Source organism: Lutra lutra, chromosome 9 (genome assembly GCF_902655055.1).
Source record: "Lutra lutra chromosome 9, mLutLut1.2, whole genome shotgun sequence".
Lineage (NCBI taxonomy): Eukaryota > Metazoa > Chordata > Mammalia > Carnivora > Mustelidae > Lutra > Lutra lutra.
Genome location: NC_062286.1, coordinates 120,340,666 through 120,357,496, shown reverse-complemented (window position 1 = coordinate 120,357,496; position 16,831 = coordinate 120,340,666). Strand labels below are relative to the sequence as shown.

Genomic DNA, 16,831 nt, shown 5'->3' with positions numbered 1-16,831 from the left:
AACAGCACTCCAGGAACAGCGTACACGGCTACTGGGTATCTTGATGAGAGCTTCTCTAGGGTTGATACATAAAAGTAGAAATGTTGAGTCCAAACCACATCTTTTAAAGGTCTCATCCTTTAAAAAAAAAAAAATCTTTAATTGTGACTAGGTAAGACATTTTCATGGTTCAAAGGGCAGAGTTTACAGTTTAACCCTCCCTCCCACATTCCCTAACCACCTGTTCTATTTGAAGGCAGATTCTTATTTATTCCTTCATATAATTTACTCATAACCAAAAATGTATGTATTTCTTTTTCCCACTTTTTACACAAAGAAGTGTCCTAGACAAGCTCTTTGGTGCCTTGCTTTTTTCTTTTTACTTAGTAGTATGCCCTATGACAGTCCCTGTTAGTAATCAGAGAGCTGCCACCATCTTTCTTTACCAAGTCACATTCTTTTTTTCTTGTGTGTGCCCAGAACCTAGTTAAGGGTCTGGTGGAGAGTCCAGACTGTAAATGTTTAGTGAGGCCTCAGTGAATGAGAATGGCTGTCACCTAAGGTAGGTTCATACTGTGGAAGGTCTGCCTCTGGCTTTAGGAATATAATTGCTTGGTTTGTGAACCTTACATTATGGGAACTGCTTGTCTGAACCCAGAATTGAGCATTTTCCCTTCCAAGATTTTTTTTTTTTCTATTCAGTAGGTATTGTGTAAAGGTCTGACACTTGGTCTTTTAGAAGTTAATGGAACCTAGAAGAGGCACAGGCCTCAGCAAGAGTCCCAATTCAAAGAAAAAAGACAGGAAATGTGTGAGTGTGTGTGTGTGTGTGTGTGTGTGTGTGTGTGTGTGTGTGTGTGTGTGAAAGGGAGAGATTTCATTCCAAATCTTTACCAGGTGCCTCTGTGTGTGTGTGTGTGTGTGTGTGTGTGTGTGTGTGAAAGAGAGGGAGAGATTTCATTCCAAATCTTTACCAGGTGCCTCTGTGTGTGTGTGTGTGTGTGTGTGTGTGAAAGAGAGGGAGAGATTTCATTCCAAATCTTTACCAGGTGCGTGTGTGTGTGTGTGTGTGTGTGTGTGTGTGTGTGAAAGAGAGGGAGAGATTTCATTCCAAATCTTTACCAGGTGCCTGTTCTATGCCAGACCATTCTAGGCACTGAGGACACAGAGACCCTGGCCTCTGAAATGCATGGTCTAGTTGGAGAATGTGCCAGAAAACAACATTAAGTAATGTCAGTACTATGAGGAAATATAGATAGCCTGCTGCACAACATTAGCTATCATTTATTGAGAATTTACGACGTGCCAGGCACTATTCTGAACACTTAGGAATCGCTAACTCATTTAAGTCTCACCACAATAGAGATGAGGAAACCAAGGCCCACAGAAGTTAAGTAACTGGCCCGAGGTCACGTGAATGGTGGGGTAATTGGCAAAGCCAGAATTGAAACCCAAAGAGTTTACCTCCTGAGTCCATGCTCTGACCTTCCATTCTTTACTTCCCCTCTCAAGAAATTGTATGGGACACCTAGAAAATGGAGCAACTCCTTATTTGTATTTGAACAGATCTAGATCTTAAAAAATAAATGGAGGTGGGGTGCCTGGGTGGCTCAGTTGGTTGGGCATCTGCCTTCCACTCCAGTCATGATCCCAGGGTCCTGGGATCAAGGCCTGCATCAGGCTCCCTGCTCAGTGGAGAGCCTGCTTCTCCTTTCTCTCCTTCTGCCCTTCACCCCTTCACACTCGTGTGTCCATGCTGTCTTTCTCTCTCTCAAATAAATAAATAAAATCTTTAAAAAATAATAAAGGGGAAGAGAACAGCATAGCAGAGGCATGCTTGGCTGACTTAGTCAGTAGGGTATGTGACTCTTGATCTCAGGGTTGTGAGTTCAAGCCCCACGTTGGGCATGGAGCCTCCTTAAAATAAATAAAAACATAAAAAAAAAAAAAAAACCAGCATGGCAGAGGCCCCAAATTAGGAAAAGGCAAAAATGTTCAAGAGTGCGACAGAAGACAGGCTAAAGTCAGATAACGCAGAGGCTTTTGATACTGGGTGGAAGAGGAACGTGAACTTTATCCTATAGATTGGGGTGACACACTTGCCCTGTGCGGACTGAATAGTAGGCTCCTGCAGATTTAGGGAGTTAATTAAAAAAAATTTTTTTTTAAGATTTTATTTATTTCTTTGACAGATAGAGATCACAAGTAGGCAGAGAGGCAGGCAGAGAGGGAGAGAGGAGGAAGCAGGCTCCCCGCCAAGCAGAGAGCCCGATGTGGGGCTCGATCCCAGGACCCTGGGAACATGAGCTGAGCCGAAGGCAGAGGCTTTAACCCACTGAGCCACCCAGGCGTCCCAATTAAAAAAAATTTTTAAAAAAGCACGTGAACAGGGTACAAAATTTAAAAGGTATTCATTGTAGAATAAATCTTCCTCTAGCCACTGTTTCCCTTCCCAGAGGCAAGCATTATTAACAGTTTTTTCACCAGAGTGTCTTTAAAAAGTCAGAGCTACTGATTTGCTTTTTGGGTTTTTTTTTTTTTTATTATGAAATTTAAAAACAAACAAAACACTAGATATCCAGCTTATCTGGAAAAGTCAGATCCCCCGACAACCCTGCCCACTTTGCTACATGGCACCAACTGGTGAGTGTGGAGTTTTGGCCCCTTAGGTGAGATGGGAGCTCTTCTTCCCATCACTCTTTTTGTTTCTCTGACTCTGAAGTGGAGTGTTTCTTGTCATGCATGTGCTATAGCTATCCTTACTACAGCAGAGGACTATTACCCAGTGTCTGTGTCTCTATAAAAAATGAAAATACTGTTTTAGCCTTTGGCCTATGCACAGCAGGGAATAGCTCTATACCATTGATCCCAAATTCAAGCGGGCATGATGAGTCATGGGGACAGAGGAAGAGGAAAGTCTGGTTTTTTAGAAGGAGTGTGGGCATGAGCTGGAGAGGCAGAGAGAGAAGGAGAATCTTTTTTTTTTTTTAAAGATGTTATTTATTTGTCAGAGAGAGAGAGCACACAAGCAGAGGGAGTGGGAGAGAGAAGAGGGCTCCCTGCTGAGCAAGGAGCCTGATGCGGGACTTGATCCCAGGATCCTGGAATCATGACCTGAGCCGAAGGCAGTGGCTTAATCGACTGAGCCACCCAGGCGTCCCGAGAAGGAGAATCTTAAGCGGGCTCCATACCCAGTACAGAGCCTGACGTGGGGCTTGATTTCACAACCCTGAGATTATGACCTGAGCCCAAACCAAGAGTTGCACACTTAACCCTACTGAACCACCCAGGCACCCCAGAGGGAACTCTTATTAGAAAAAAATTATTTCGAGAGTTTTTTCAGGCCAAATGAGGCCTGTTGGAAGAGGCAGAGTTCTGAGTTTTAAAGCTAAGGAAACTGGGCGCCTGGGTGGCTCAGTTGGCTGGGCGTCTGCCTTTGACTCAGGGTCATGATCTCTGGGTCCTGAGATCGAGCCCCATGTCGGGCTTCCTGCTCAGGGGGGAGTCTGCTTCTCCTCCCTCTGCCCCTCCAGCCCACTCTTGCTCTCTCTCTCTCTCAAATAAAAAAATAATAAAATCTTTTAAAATAACAAACAAAGCCTAGGAAACACCCTATAGTCGTCACGCATGTACTCAGGGTATGAGATCATCCCTCCTGTAGTCTGCAGTATTTCCCAGTCTAACACATAAGAGCTTCAAGCTGGAAAAAACCTTCCTGTCACAAATATCCTTCCTCAGTTTTGTCTTCTGAGATTCTGAGAAGGGCAATTTGGGAATTATCTACCAAAATTTTAAGTGGATTTATCCTCATTACCTGCTATTTCCACCTTTTAAATTTACAATTTATGGACTTTCTCACACACAAAAGAACTAGAATATATATTCTAGGATATTGGTTGAAGCATTGATTATAAAGGGGTGGAGGAAGGAAACCACCTAAATGTTCATAATAGAAAGCTAGATTCAATAAATTGATTTCTATCCAATGGAATACTGTACAGCCATTAAAAAGAATGAGAGTTCTTTATTTGAACATATATGGAAATGACCCTGAAATATTTATAAAGCAAAGGACAGAATGATATATATATAGATATGTATTTTATATATCAATATATCTTTATATATAATATATAAATATTATATAATAGATAATAATATATAATATGACATTTTATATATATATATACACATAGATGTGTGTGTGTATATATATATATATATACCTCATGTGCCTCTGTGTGTATAGAAAAAGGCAAAATACGAATGTATACATATAGTCTAAAGGATATGGGAGACACTAGTATACCACTTGCCTCTAGGGAGAACTGAGTCACTGGGGCCAGGGCAGGAGTGAGATATACTTTTCACTGTGTATCCTTCTGTCTCTTTTGACTTTTGTATCATGTGTTTGTATTATCTGTTCAAAATGATGTTTTTAAATAAATATATCGTGCCACGTTCTAATGCCATACACTTGTACTACCATAATGGCAAACGGATATTAACTCCGGTTAAACTCGGGAATGCTTCATAAAATAAGTCATAAAGTCATCTTATCATCTTTTACCCAAATTCCAGTTCATTTGTTGTTGTGAATCTCAGAAGCACTAGCCCTTCTAGAAATAGTGTTCCAGATGGCATTTGGGTTTCTCGGTTCTGCCCAAGTCCAAACTTAACTCCCGGCTTGGCAACGTGAGTCACCATCTCCAACCCTGGGGGAAACCACTCCTAACTTCTACTCTGGGGGCCGGAGTTCACTTTTGCTGCACCCCTTACCAGCAGGACTGTCTCTCTCCCCCAGCCAGAAGCCAAGGGGACTGGGGGTGAAGCTCCTGGCATGAAGAGGGTCCTGGGTTTAGATAATCAGCTGGCCGGGAGCTGTGAGTATGTGTCTGTGTTGTTTATCAACCACCGTAGTTCAAATCTTATTGCCGTGTAACACATGGCACATATCATTTTGGGTATGTTACTCAATCTTTCTGAGACTCAATTCCCATGTCTATTTATTAAGAATAGATAATGCTAATGTCTGCCTCACAGAGATAAATGATATATCCATGTAAGGTTATTTAAAACAGCGCCTTGCACCCAGTAAGTGCTCAGTGATTTCTTATTTATTTTTTGTCTTTGTTTTTTGCTGTTTTGCTTCCCACTCTCTTTTAAAATAAAGAGATGAAATATTACTGAGTCTAAAACTTCCCTTTTTACCCCTTCATCATGCTGTTCGCTCCCTCTCTTCCTGGAGGGAACTGCTATTTTGCAGTTTGTGTGTCCTCCATAAATGTTGGCCGCACTTTCCGTGGGGTTGTGTTTGCAGGAAGACAACCCATTCACGGGTGTTCTTCCCCCGCCCACTCTTTCTCCCCGATCAGGTGGTAAGCTATGCCCCATTCACGCTCTTCCCCTCACTGGTCCCCAGTGCCCTGCTGGAGCAGGCCTATGCCGTGCAGATGGACTTCAATGCGCTGGTGGATGCTGTCAGCCAGAATGCTGCCTTTCTGGAACAGACGCTCTCCAGGTACTGGGATCTGGGGCCTTAAGGGCTGGGAACTGCTGGAACCAGGGGACCAGAAGACTGGGGAGCCATGAGGTGTTGCTCTGGCAGCTGACTTGGCTGGATGGGGGACAGGCATTCCCCAGAAGAACAAAAAATAGTAGACTAGAAGTCGGGAGGTCTGGCTTCTAATCCTGGCTCTAATCCTCACTTACGTGGCCTCAAGAAAGTCCCCTTCTTTCTCTGGGCCTCGGTTTCTTCATCTGTGAAGTGGGGAGGTGGGCCCACATCTAAGATCCCTTCCAACACTGACATTCCATGATTCTCTGATCCAGAGTTCTATTTGGAATTAGGGAAGGTCAGTGTAGTTTTAGAGAATACAAAGGACAGAGAAGATTATTAGGCGTGAAGTCAGATTTCCTACTTCTTTTCCTAAGCATTGACTCTTTCTTGCTACCTCAGGCCCCTTATCTCTGGAAGAGATGGGGTATAGACTGGACCACACCCAGGGCACTGAGGCTGTAGAACCCCTGAATGGCTCATCCCTCCCACCCCTCTCTGTCTCTTCTCCCTTGATCCTTTTTTTCTCTTCAGACCCTGAGGCAAGGGAAATTACTTTAGAATTAAATTCTTTATTTTAGAATTAAATATATATACGTATGTGTATTTGTGTATATGTATGTGTATATATGTAGAGAGAAAGACTAGACATACATACCTGCATGTCTGATTAATTTTCCAAAAGAAAACAATTTATTTCATTACAGACAATTTTTTTTTAAAGATTTTTATTTTATTTATTTGACAGAGAGAGATCACAAGTAGGCAGACAGGCAGTCAGGAGAGAGGCAGGAAAGCAGACTCCCCGCTGAGCAGAGAGCCCGATGTGGGGCTCGATTCCAGGACCCTGGGACCATGACCTGAGCCAAAGGCAGAGGCTTTAACCCACTGAGCCACCCAGGCGCCCCTACAGAGAAATTTTTTTAAAAGATTTTATTTTTAACTAATCTCTATATCCAATGTGGGGCTCAAACTCACAGCCCTAACATCAAGAGTTGTATGCTCCACCGACTGAGCCAGCCAGGTGCCCCAGAAACAAAATCTTTTAAAAATGTGCACATTGTGGGGGCACCTTTGTGGCTCAGTCATTTGAGCGTCCAACTCTTGATTTTGGTTCAGGTCATGATCTCGGGGTTGTGAGATCAAGCCCCAGGTCGGGCTCCACACTGAGCATAGAGTCTGCTTAAGATTCTTTCTCTCCTCCCTCTGAGGCTCACCCTCTGCTCGTGCTCTCTCTCCTTAAAAAAAAAAAAAAAAAAGTGCCCATTGGTGTGAGGGTGAACATGAGAAGGGATCTTAATGGTAAGAGGTTTGAAAACCATTGACTTGGAGCTAAAAACCAAATGAGTTAAGAAGAACAAACAAACCATGAGTTATGAATGTACAAACCCTACCACCACCTTCCCCCCAGATCTTTTTCGGGGTGAGCCTGGCTTTTGTACCTGTGATTCTGGATTGTGGAGTTTACGAGCAGCCTGATTTAGGACCTTTGCCCTAAAGACGCAATGATAATGGAGACCTTCTCTGCTGTCCTTCTCTGCAACCCTGAATTCCCTATTTCCCTGTCTCTGAAACACACACAAATCCTAGCTTGTAAGGGTATAGAGCCCCAGGATTACACATGCTAAAATTGCAGCATAGGGTCTGGGCTTGAAGGGGAATATCTCTTCAGAAAAGGGATAATGTATTTTAACTTTTCCTTGAGGTTGAAGCCCAGCTGGGGGCTGTCCTCATCAAGGGTTGGAAAGAACCCTTGGGAGAGAACTGGCTGGGGAACAGAGGAACTTCAGGGCAGGCCTGAGCTACATGGGCTCAGTGGGGTCCCTGTAACAAGGTGAGCCCGTGAGTCAGGCTTGAGCAGGCATGCAGAGACTGCCCTGAGTCTTGACAGACAAGTGTGGTGTTGGTTACTGGTAGGTGTCTCTTCCTGAGGTTCCAGAAAAAACCATACTAGATGGGCTCCTACATTGTGTCACATGTCCCAGCAGCACACTGAGCCATGATGATTAGCTGGCACAGACAGACGCAGGCAGAGCTAGCTCTACCCTCGTGTTTATAGTCAAATAGGAGGAATGACACCGGTCATCACAGAAATCAAATGGAAAATTACAACCTAATCTGTGCTATAAAGGAGAGGTCCACAGTGCTCTGAGAGCACACAGCAGGGGAATCTGATCCAGACAGGGAAGGCCACCCTGAGGAAGTCACATTATATGGGGACCTGCTGAAGGAAAAAAAAATAGGATATTTAGCATGTATCAGAAGAACCTTTGGGGCACAGGGCCTAACTGCTGTCTTTTAATCTCTGAGAGTTGCTGTGTAAGAGATGGAGAAGACTTGTCCTTGGAGGTCCCAGAATGCAGGAGAAGCTATGAGGAGACTTAATGTTAGGTCAACCAGAAGGCTAATCAACTATCTGCCCTATTCAAAGATGGAATGGTTTTATCACCTTCCATTTTTAGTTTATTTTGGGGCCAGACACTAGGCTCAGTTCTGTACCTGTCACAGCTCATTTACCCTTCACCACAACTCTGTAATTATTTTCTTGTTAATTTTTCACTTTCATCTTTCACAGATGGGCAAACTGAGACCCAGAAATTTGCCTAGTAGTGAGTGGTGGAGCTGGAATTTGAACCCAGCTCATCTGGCTCTCCAGCTGGGTTCTAAACCACTGTTCTCTACCGGGTTGATGTGGGTGTACAAGTTTGGGTCAGTAGACCCAGAAATTCACGAGGCAATAGACAAGAGCGGAACTACTTAACCTTTATGGTCCCATATAGCCTAGAAAATGCTCTATTTCGTTCTCCAGCACCATCAAGAGGGACAATTTCACCGCTCATCTCTTCGACATCCACAAGCAAGTCCTGAAAGAGGGCATTGCCCAGGTAACCAGTCCCCATCCCACCCCAATGCAGGACGTATCCCTCCCTTTTTTGACCAGAAGAATTTGGCCTGAGCTCAGGGGAATCTGCCTGTCATTGGTCCCCACTGGGTTTGTACATCAGTGACCAATCTTGGGATGACCATAAGAATGATTCCACTGGGTTTTGGAACATTAGCCAGCAACTCTGATCTCTACGTGGAATTCATGTTACCTGTCTGTTCCAGGGCTAGGCCCTCAGTCAGGCCCTGGGCAAATGTACTCAGCCTTCAGTTTTCCCCCACAGACTGTGTTCCTGGGCCTGAATCGTTCAGACTACATGTTCCAGCGCAATGCAGATGGCTCCGCAGCCCTGAAACAAATTGAAATCAACACCATCTCTGCCAGCTTTGGGGGCCTGGCCTCCCGCACCCCAGCTGTGCACCGGTGGGTCCCTTGGGCAATACTGGGCACAATGGTGGGGTGAAAGCCTGGTAGGCCTACAATTACAGGCGGGGGCAGGGATCTCCAATTCTGACTGTGCCTTCTTGGGACCTGGGCCATGTGTTTCCCCTCACGCAGTTTCTACTTATAATTAGGTCTTAGCATGTCAAGGAGAGAAGGGACCTAGTGATACATCTAGTCCTGCTCCCTCATTGTACATGGTAGTATTCCAGGCTGAGGAAATAGTATCTGAGGTGAGAAGGAGCTTTGAAGGCCTGAAAAGAGTTCAGGATCTGTGGTAGAGAGGGATCAGTGACTTCCCATTGGAAGGCGGGACCCTAGCAGCAGCCAGTTCTGGCCAGCAGTGATGCTCCATGTTGCTGTGATTCCAGATGGTCTGCAGCCAGATTCCAGATAGCAAGCACCTGGGGCTCAGGGAAGGGAGTCCCAGCCCAATGAGAGGCTGGTATAGAGTAGGAACACAGGGTCTCAGGGCTGTGGGCACGTGCACAGGGCCAGAGTGTGAGTGTCCCAGTATATTCCAGCCTGAGCATGGTGATAAGATGCATTCTTAGGGTTCAGCTAATTCTCAAAAGTGGTGTTCTTATCAGTGTCTGTGAGTCACCGGCAGAGCGGTCTTCCAGATCCATCCAATTACTGAACAAACGTCTCTCTTCCAACAGACATGTTCTCAATGTCCTGAGTAAGACCAAAGAAGCTGCCAAGATCCTCTCGAATAATCCCAGCAAGGGACTGGCCCTGGGGATCGCCAAAGCCTGGGAGCTCTACGGCTCAGCCAAGTAAGGGGGACAAAAAGTGGCCACAGAATCCTGCTTTAGATTCAGTATTCATGGCTGCAGCAACTGCTTCTTTGCCCAACATCATTAGGAAAGAAGGGATTTTTTTTTTTCAGGAAATAGAAGCTTACACCTTCAAGTGCCAAGATTGTTTTAATGGGGTTTGGGGGCTTTCCTCTTAAATAAGAGATGCAGACTATAATTGAATCTTCTCTTGTTGGCTAGAGGTCCTCATTATCTGTCAGTGACTGTAGTATCTGTCAATTATTGAACCTTGATGTAACAGAAGGCAGAGAAGCTACCTAGACTTAGAGAGGTGTGGGAGGCCCTTTCCTGCACTAATGGTCCCAACTGTTAGGTTTTATGCTCCTGTTCCTTTTCTTCACAGATTTTCTATTTCTCTACTCTCAGCTCTTATTTCATACTGCTGTCAGTGTGCTTCCTGTCCCTAGACCTCCTTTCTGATTTGCTGAGGTTTGGGAAAGCAGGTGTCTGGGTTGTTATGTAGTGTCTAATGAGCGTGAGAGCCTCTTTGATGAGTAAATGCATAAGGTTCGATTTAGGGATTCTGTTGTGTCTGTTTTAGCTGTTTAGAGGCATTTTTTGCTTCCTTCCTATTTCTCAACCATGTTCCAGGTGTATAAGGATGCCAGGTAAGTGACTTCTGGATAAATGAGGGGCCACTGTACCAACAGTTGTTGCAATGTTTACATAGCTTTAATAGTTAACCCTTAATGAGCACTTCCTAGTGCCACACTTTGTGCTAAGTACTTTACACGGATGATCTCATTAGAGCGCCCTGTCGAACACTTGGAGATAGATACCACCCATCTCCCATTTTACAGATGAGGAAACGGGTTCAGAGAAGTGAAATGAATTGTTCACAAAAAATGGCGGGTTGATGGTAGAGCCCAGAGTCTACTGCCTCTAGAATCTTCATTCTTAATCACTTTATTGCCTCTGAGAGAGCCTCTCTGGGCTTGCTAAGCCTCACTGAGACTCAAGACACGTTGGACTCTGAGTATTTAGAAGGCATCAGATGAATACTTTGTCAAGTAGAGCTCTTAGCTAAGTTGTATTTTAAGAGACGGAAGCCAGGAAGGGGTCAGCCGGGGAACTGCTAATGGACAGATGCTGCAGAGGGTTTCTCCGACTAGGCTGTCAATGACATGCAAAGACTCATGTGCCCAGAGCTGGGCTCTGGTGCATAGGAGCTGTGGGCGCCTGAGCCGGGACTGGCTTCTCTCATTTTGAAAGTCAGATGGGCACTCCTGCTCACCCAGCACGTGACCTTCACTAAGTCCATTCTTTCCTCCGAGCAGCAGTCTCCTCATTTGTAAAATGGGGATGATAATAACAATACCTAAAAGGGTGGAAGTGACCATTAAATGAAAGCATGGCTTTGAAAAATGCTATGAAAAAACTTGGTGAGAAATGGAACAGTCTCTTCAATAAATGGTGTGGAGAAAATTGGACAGCAACATGCAGAAGAATGAAACTGGACCTCTTTCTTACACCATTGATAAAAATAAATTCAAAATGGATGAAGGACCTGACTGTGAGACAGGAAACCATCAAAATCCTCGAGGAGGACACAGACAGCAACCTCTTTAACCTCAGATGTAACAACTTCTTAGTAGTCACGTTGCCTGAGGCAAGGGAAACAAAAGCAAAAATGAACTATTGGGACTTCATCAAGATAAAAAACTTCTGCACAGCAGAGGAAACAATCAACAAAACTAAAAGGCGCAACCTTTGGAATGGGAGAAGATACTTGCAAATAACATATCTGATAAAGGGTTATTATCCAAAATATATAAAGAACTTATATAACTCAACACCCAGAAAACAAATAATCCAGTTAAAATGGGCAGAAGATGTGAATATTTTTGCAAAGAAGATATTCAGATGGCCAACAGACACATGAAAAGATGTTCAACATCAGTCATCATCACAGAAATACAAATCAAACTATAATGAGATAACACTTCATACCTGTCAGAATGGCTAAAATTAACACAGGAAACAACAGATATTGGCAAGGATGCAGAGAAAGGGGAACCCTCTTGCACTATTTGTGGGAATGCAAACTGGTGCAGCCACTCTGGAAAATAGTATGGAGGTTCCTCCAAAAGTCAAAAATAGAACTACCGTATGACCCAGCAATTGCACTACTAAGTATTTACCCACATGACGGAAAAATACTGATTCAAAGAGATAAATGCACCCCAATGTTTATAGCACCATTATCAGTAATAGCCAAATTCTGGAAAGTGCCCAAATGTTCGACAACTCATGAATGAATAAAGAATGAAATCTTGCCATTTGCAACAACATCAATGAAGCTGGCATGTGTTATGCTAAGAGAAATAAGTCAAAGACAAATACCGTATGATTTTACTCATATATGTCATTTAAGAAAAAAAAACAGATAAACATAGTTGGGGAAAGAAAAGAGAGGTGAACCAGAAAACAGACTCTTATTGTTTTGTTTTGTTTTTTAAGAGTTTTATTTATTTGAGGGGCAGGGAGAGCAAGAGCAGGGAGAGGGAGAAGCAGACTCCCTGCTGAGCAGGGAGACCCATGCAGGGCTAGATCCCAGGATGCTGGGATCATGACCTCAGCCAAAAGCAGATGCTTAACTGACTGAGCCACACAGGTGCCCCCAGAAAAGAGGCTTTTAACTACAGAGAACAAACTGAGGGTTACTGGAGGGGAGGTGGGGAGGGGATGGGTTAAATGAGTGATGGGTATTAAGGAGGGCACTTGTGGTGAGCACTGGGTGTTGTATCACTATATTCTACACCTGAAACTAATGTTACAACAAATGTTAACTAGCTGGAATTTTAAAAAAAAAGATTTTTAAAATTTATTTGACTGAGAGAGAGATCACAAGTAGGCAGAGAGGCAGGCAGAGAGAGGGGTGGGGGGAAGCAGGCTCCCTGCTGAGCAGAGAGCCAGGTGCAGGCTTGATCTCAGGACCCTGAGATCATGACCGGAGCCGAAGGCAGAGGCTTAACTCACTGAGCCACCCAGTGCCCCAACTAGCTGGAATTTAAATAAAAGCTTGAAAGACACAAAAACAAAAACAAACCTTGGTAAGGATCATTTTGTGGTAATTCTAGTAGTAGTAGTAGTAGTAGTAGTAGCAGCAGCAGCTACCTTCTAAGAGTACTAGTTTCATTTTACAGAAGAGCATACTGAGGACTCAAGAGAAGTGGAGTAGCTTGCCCAAAGTCACACAGCTAGTAAGTGTAGAATTCATGTCTGTCTGCCTCTAAAGCCTGTTTTCTACTGCATTGTTCTGCCTCCAAGAGGAATGGTCCCATAGTATGGACTGAAAAACTAAGGCTCAAGCATTTATAGAGCAGGTGAATTTTCATCAGTTATACCATAATTTTTGGGAATTTTTTTAAAGAAGCCTGGGTATGATGTATGATTCCTATTTAGGTAATAATTATTCAAACTCTTTTAAAATATTAGTGCCTATGGTTAGAATGAGTGAGGATAAGAAAGGACTCTTGGTATAAAATGCTGGGAGCTATGATCAGGAGTCCACACTGCCAGCCAGCACACTACTGCCACTTTACCTTCCTTAGCTGACAGCTTTCCTAGCCCTGCTCCCAAAAGACTGTTCAGAACTGAAGGCAGGAGGAGGTAGAATATGTTTTCTGAGCCTGGCTATGATTATTTGCCAGAGGGCAGGCTGACTTAATCTGGGAATGCTGTTCCACTTTAACCTACAGCCTACAGCCTCCCTCCTCCGCCTCTTCTTGGAGGTAGGCCAGCCTGGGCTAGGTGCCACCTTCCCACCCATGAGCAGAGCAAATCAGGCTACAATATGAAAAGCAAGGCCATTGGCCCTTGGGACTCTCTCAACAGAGGATGGCTTATGAGAGCACCATTTCTAGCTTGTCTCTCAGATACCCAACTCGAAGCCAAGACTCAGCTCAGTGTCATGTCTGACCTTAAGAGATTTCAGACAAGCCAGGAGAGGAGGCATATCAGGACCTGTATTTCAGCTAACTAGAAAGGAGTCACACAGAATATAGTCCAGGAAGCTCAGTAGAGTAGAGAAAATCAGAAACAAACAGACCACAGGCCAAGTACAGGAGGAAGGAATCCATTGCTTAGATTGCTAGGCCAAAATCTAGCCAACCAAGTTTTCCAGCAAATATCCATAGGCACACAGCAAAGTGGAGTTTGGTACTCCATTACTGCTGAGTATTGTCCCTCAAGATCATCTGGTCAGAGACTGGACCTGTCTTTGATAACTAAAAATAGCCTGACTGATAGCCAAATAGTTCTCTGGCATTAGCTTCTCCCTGAGGCCTTGAGCTCCTGCTTCTTTAAGAAGTATGAGGATAGGGGCGCCTGGGTGGCTCAGTGGTTAAAGCCTCTGCCTTCAGCTCAGGTAATGATCTCGGGGTCCTGGATCGAGCCCCGCATCGGGCTCTCTGCTCGGTGGGGAGCCTGCTTCTCCCTCTCTCTCTGCCTGCCTCTCTGCCTACTTGTGATCTCTCTCTGTCAAATAAATAAAATCTTAAAAAAAAAAAAAAAAAGAAGTATGAGGATAAACTCAGGGTTGCTGGAGTGGAGAGGGGTGGGAGGGAAGGGTAGCTGGGTGATGGACATTGGGGAGGGTATGTGCTATGGTGAGTGCTGTGTATTGTGTAAGACTGATGAATCACAGACCTGTCCCCCTGAAACAAATACATTATATGTTAATGTAAAAAAAAAAAAAAGTATGTGGATAGCAGAAAGGAAGAGATCAGGGAAGCCTCAGTGATCCCATTAATACCGTGGAACAAAATGTGTCCCTATGTACATCACAGAAATGTTGGAAGGCACCAAGAGATAATGCTTTTATAGTTGGCTCTCTAAGGTTCTATGGGATTCCACTGAGCTAGTCTAATGTATCATACAAGGGAGTTGGGGTAAATTGGAGGGGGAGACGAACCATGAGAGACTATGGACTCTGAAAAACAATCTCAGGGTTTTGGAGGGGCGGGGAGTGGGAGGTTGGGTGAGCCTGGTGGTGGGTATTATGGAGGGCATGTATTGAGTGGAACACTGGGTGTGGTACATAAATAATGAATTCTGGTACACTGAAAAGAAATTTAAAAAATTAATTAATTAAAAAATTGGAACTATTAAAATTAAAAAAACCCATACACTCTTTTATTATATGCTTTATAATCTAGTAATATGGTCATTAGCCTCCAACCTCCAGCATTATTCTTCTATAAAATATTCTTCAGTACTTTCACCTATTTATTCTTTCAGAAACATTTTAAAATTATTATTTTTAAGTTCTTAGAAAAAGTCCCCTTGGGTCTTGGGGATGATTTTAAACCTAAATTTTAATTTGCACAGAAAATTAACATCATTGCAGTATTTCATCTACCTAATGGAGAAGGAGCAGAGACGTTTCCCATTTCTTCAGCTTTACTAGTTTCAGGAAATAATGTGTTACAGCCTCAGGTATCACCTGAGACCCTCCTAATTTGAGAGAATATCTGCTCTTTCAGGGAAGCTGTGTTCTCATTCTCACTCCTGAAAGACAGTCGGATGGAGGGAGGTTAAGCTTTGTAGCACTTCTGCCCACTGTGTTTACTCTTTTCCCAGGGCTCTGGTGCTACTGATTGCTCAAGAGAAGGAAAGGAACATATTTGACCAGCGTGCTATAGAGAATGAGCTACTAGCCAGGTAAGTAAAGGAGGGGAGACCTCCAGATATGGCCCCAGGATCATGAAGATCCATTCGGAACAGAGCAGCCATTCCTTCTGACCTTTGTCCATCTTTTCCAGGAATATCCATGTAATCCGTCGAAGGTTTGAAGATGTCTCTGAAAAGGGGTCTCTGGACCAAGACCGAAGGCTGTTTATGTAAGTGTTCAGGGAGCATTCCCCAAGGATCTGATAGAGGGCTGCTTTGGGAAACTCATCCTGTCAACCATTTCCTCCAGTAATCCTTTCTTCTGGGAGATATGATGGCTTAACTTTCCTCCTCTGAATTTCAGGGGTAAAATACCCCATCACCTCAGGGAAGTTTGGAGAAGGCTGGTCATGTTCTGCTTCTAAAGGGTCGTTTGGGAGGTACTGACTTTCTTGATAAGGGCCTTCTTAAAATAACCTTGGTTCGAGTGCCTGGGTGGGTCAGTTGGTTAAGCATCTGCCTTCAGCTCAGGTCATGAACCCAGGGTCCTAGGATTGAGCCCCTCATCAGGCTCCCTGCCCAGGGGGGAGCCTACTTCTCCCTCCCCCTACCTTGCTTGTGCTCTCTCTTGCTACCTCTGTCTCTCTCTCAAATAAATAAAATATTTTAAAAAATTAAATAACCTTGGTTTTCATATGCCCCTGGGTTCCTAAAAGTTTTCTTGCCCCTCTTCATAGCTGGTCAATTCAGGCCAGGGCAGTTGGGCTGGGTAGTCAGGGAGGAAGAGGAATAGCTCTTTCATTCTTCGATTGATCTCAGATCTGCTCTCTGAGCCCAGGCAAGACCTCAAGGGACCTCGATTTGTGTTCCAAGCCAGACCCTGTGCTTCTCTCCAGGGGGATTCCACTAAGTGACTTTAGTACCACTTAATTGGGTAGCATTGTTTGCAACACACATATTTAGACCTGGAACTTTATGTTTTGTTTTTTAATTTGTGATTAAAATTAAGAACCTCCATGAATTTCACAATACCACTTACTATTTTCAAAATATGATTTTATAACAAAGTCATTAATTTACTTTATAGATATATCAGACAATATTAAAGAAATCAAAGGGGGAAGATACTAAAAAAGACAGTCTGGGGAAAAAAAAGACAGTTTATGTCTTTTTTTTTTTTTTTTAGAATAACATTTATTTTACTATAGCATAAGATTTACAGACGTTTCCAGACACACCATACAAAATGGTCAGAAGCTTTTTCTTGAAGGAAGGTTTCTACACTTGACAGCAAAGTTACAATGTTATTAGTGAGGGCTGTGTGTTTAATATTCCCATATTGGTTCAGACAGTCAAACTTGTCTATCTACAGTGTCTAAATAAAGTTAAACTTGGCTAGAGAGCATATTCTGAAGAATTAGTTAGCTGCTTCTAACCAGTGCAATTAGATCACCATAAAAAGGGGGAAAGGAGCCCATAAAATTAAAATAGAGTTACTTTGGGGCACCTGGGTGGCTCAGTGGGTTAAAGCCTCTG

At 43.7% G+C, this 16,831-nt stretch overlaps 1 protein-coding gene across 1 annotated transcript in view; it reads left to right on the top strand.

Annotated features, from left to right (window-relative positions):
* The window catches only part of GSS (glutathione synthetase), a 29,717-nt gene that overhangs the window by 4,796 nt on the left and 8,090 nt on the right, over window positions 1–16,831 (top strand). The window contains exons 3-8 of the mRNA XM_047744101.1: window positions 5,355–5,500; window positions 8,346–8,421; window positions 8,704–8,843; window positions 9,524–9,640; window positions 15,266–15,346; window positions 15,448–15,525. Of these exons, the coding sequence (XP_047600057.1) occupies window positions 5,355–5,500; window positions 8,346–8,421; window positions 8,704–8,843; window positions 9,524–9,640; window positions 15,266–15,346; window positions 15,448–15,525 (638 nt within the window). The remainder of the gene's footprint in view (window positions 1–5,354; window positions 5,501–8,345; window positions 8,422–8,703; window positions 8,844–9,523; window positions 9,641–15,265; window positions 15,347–15,447; window positions 15,526–16,831) is intronic.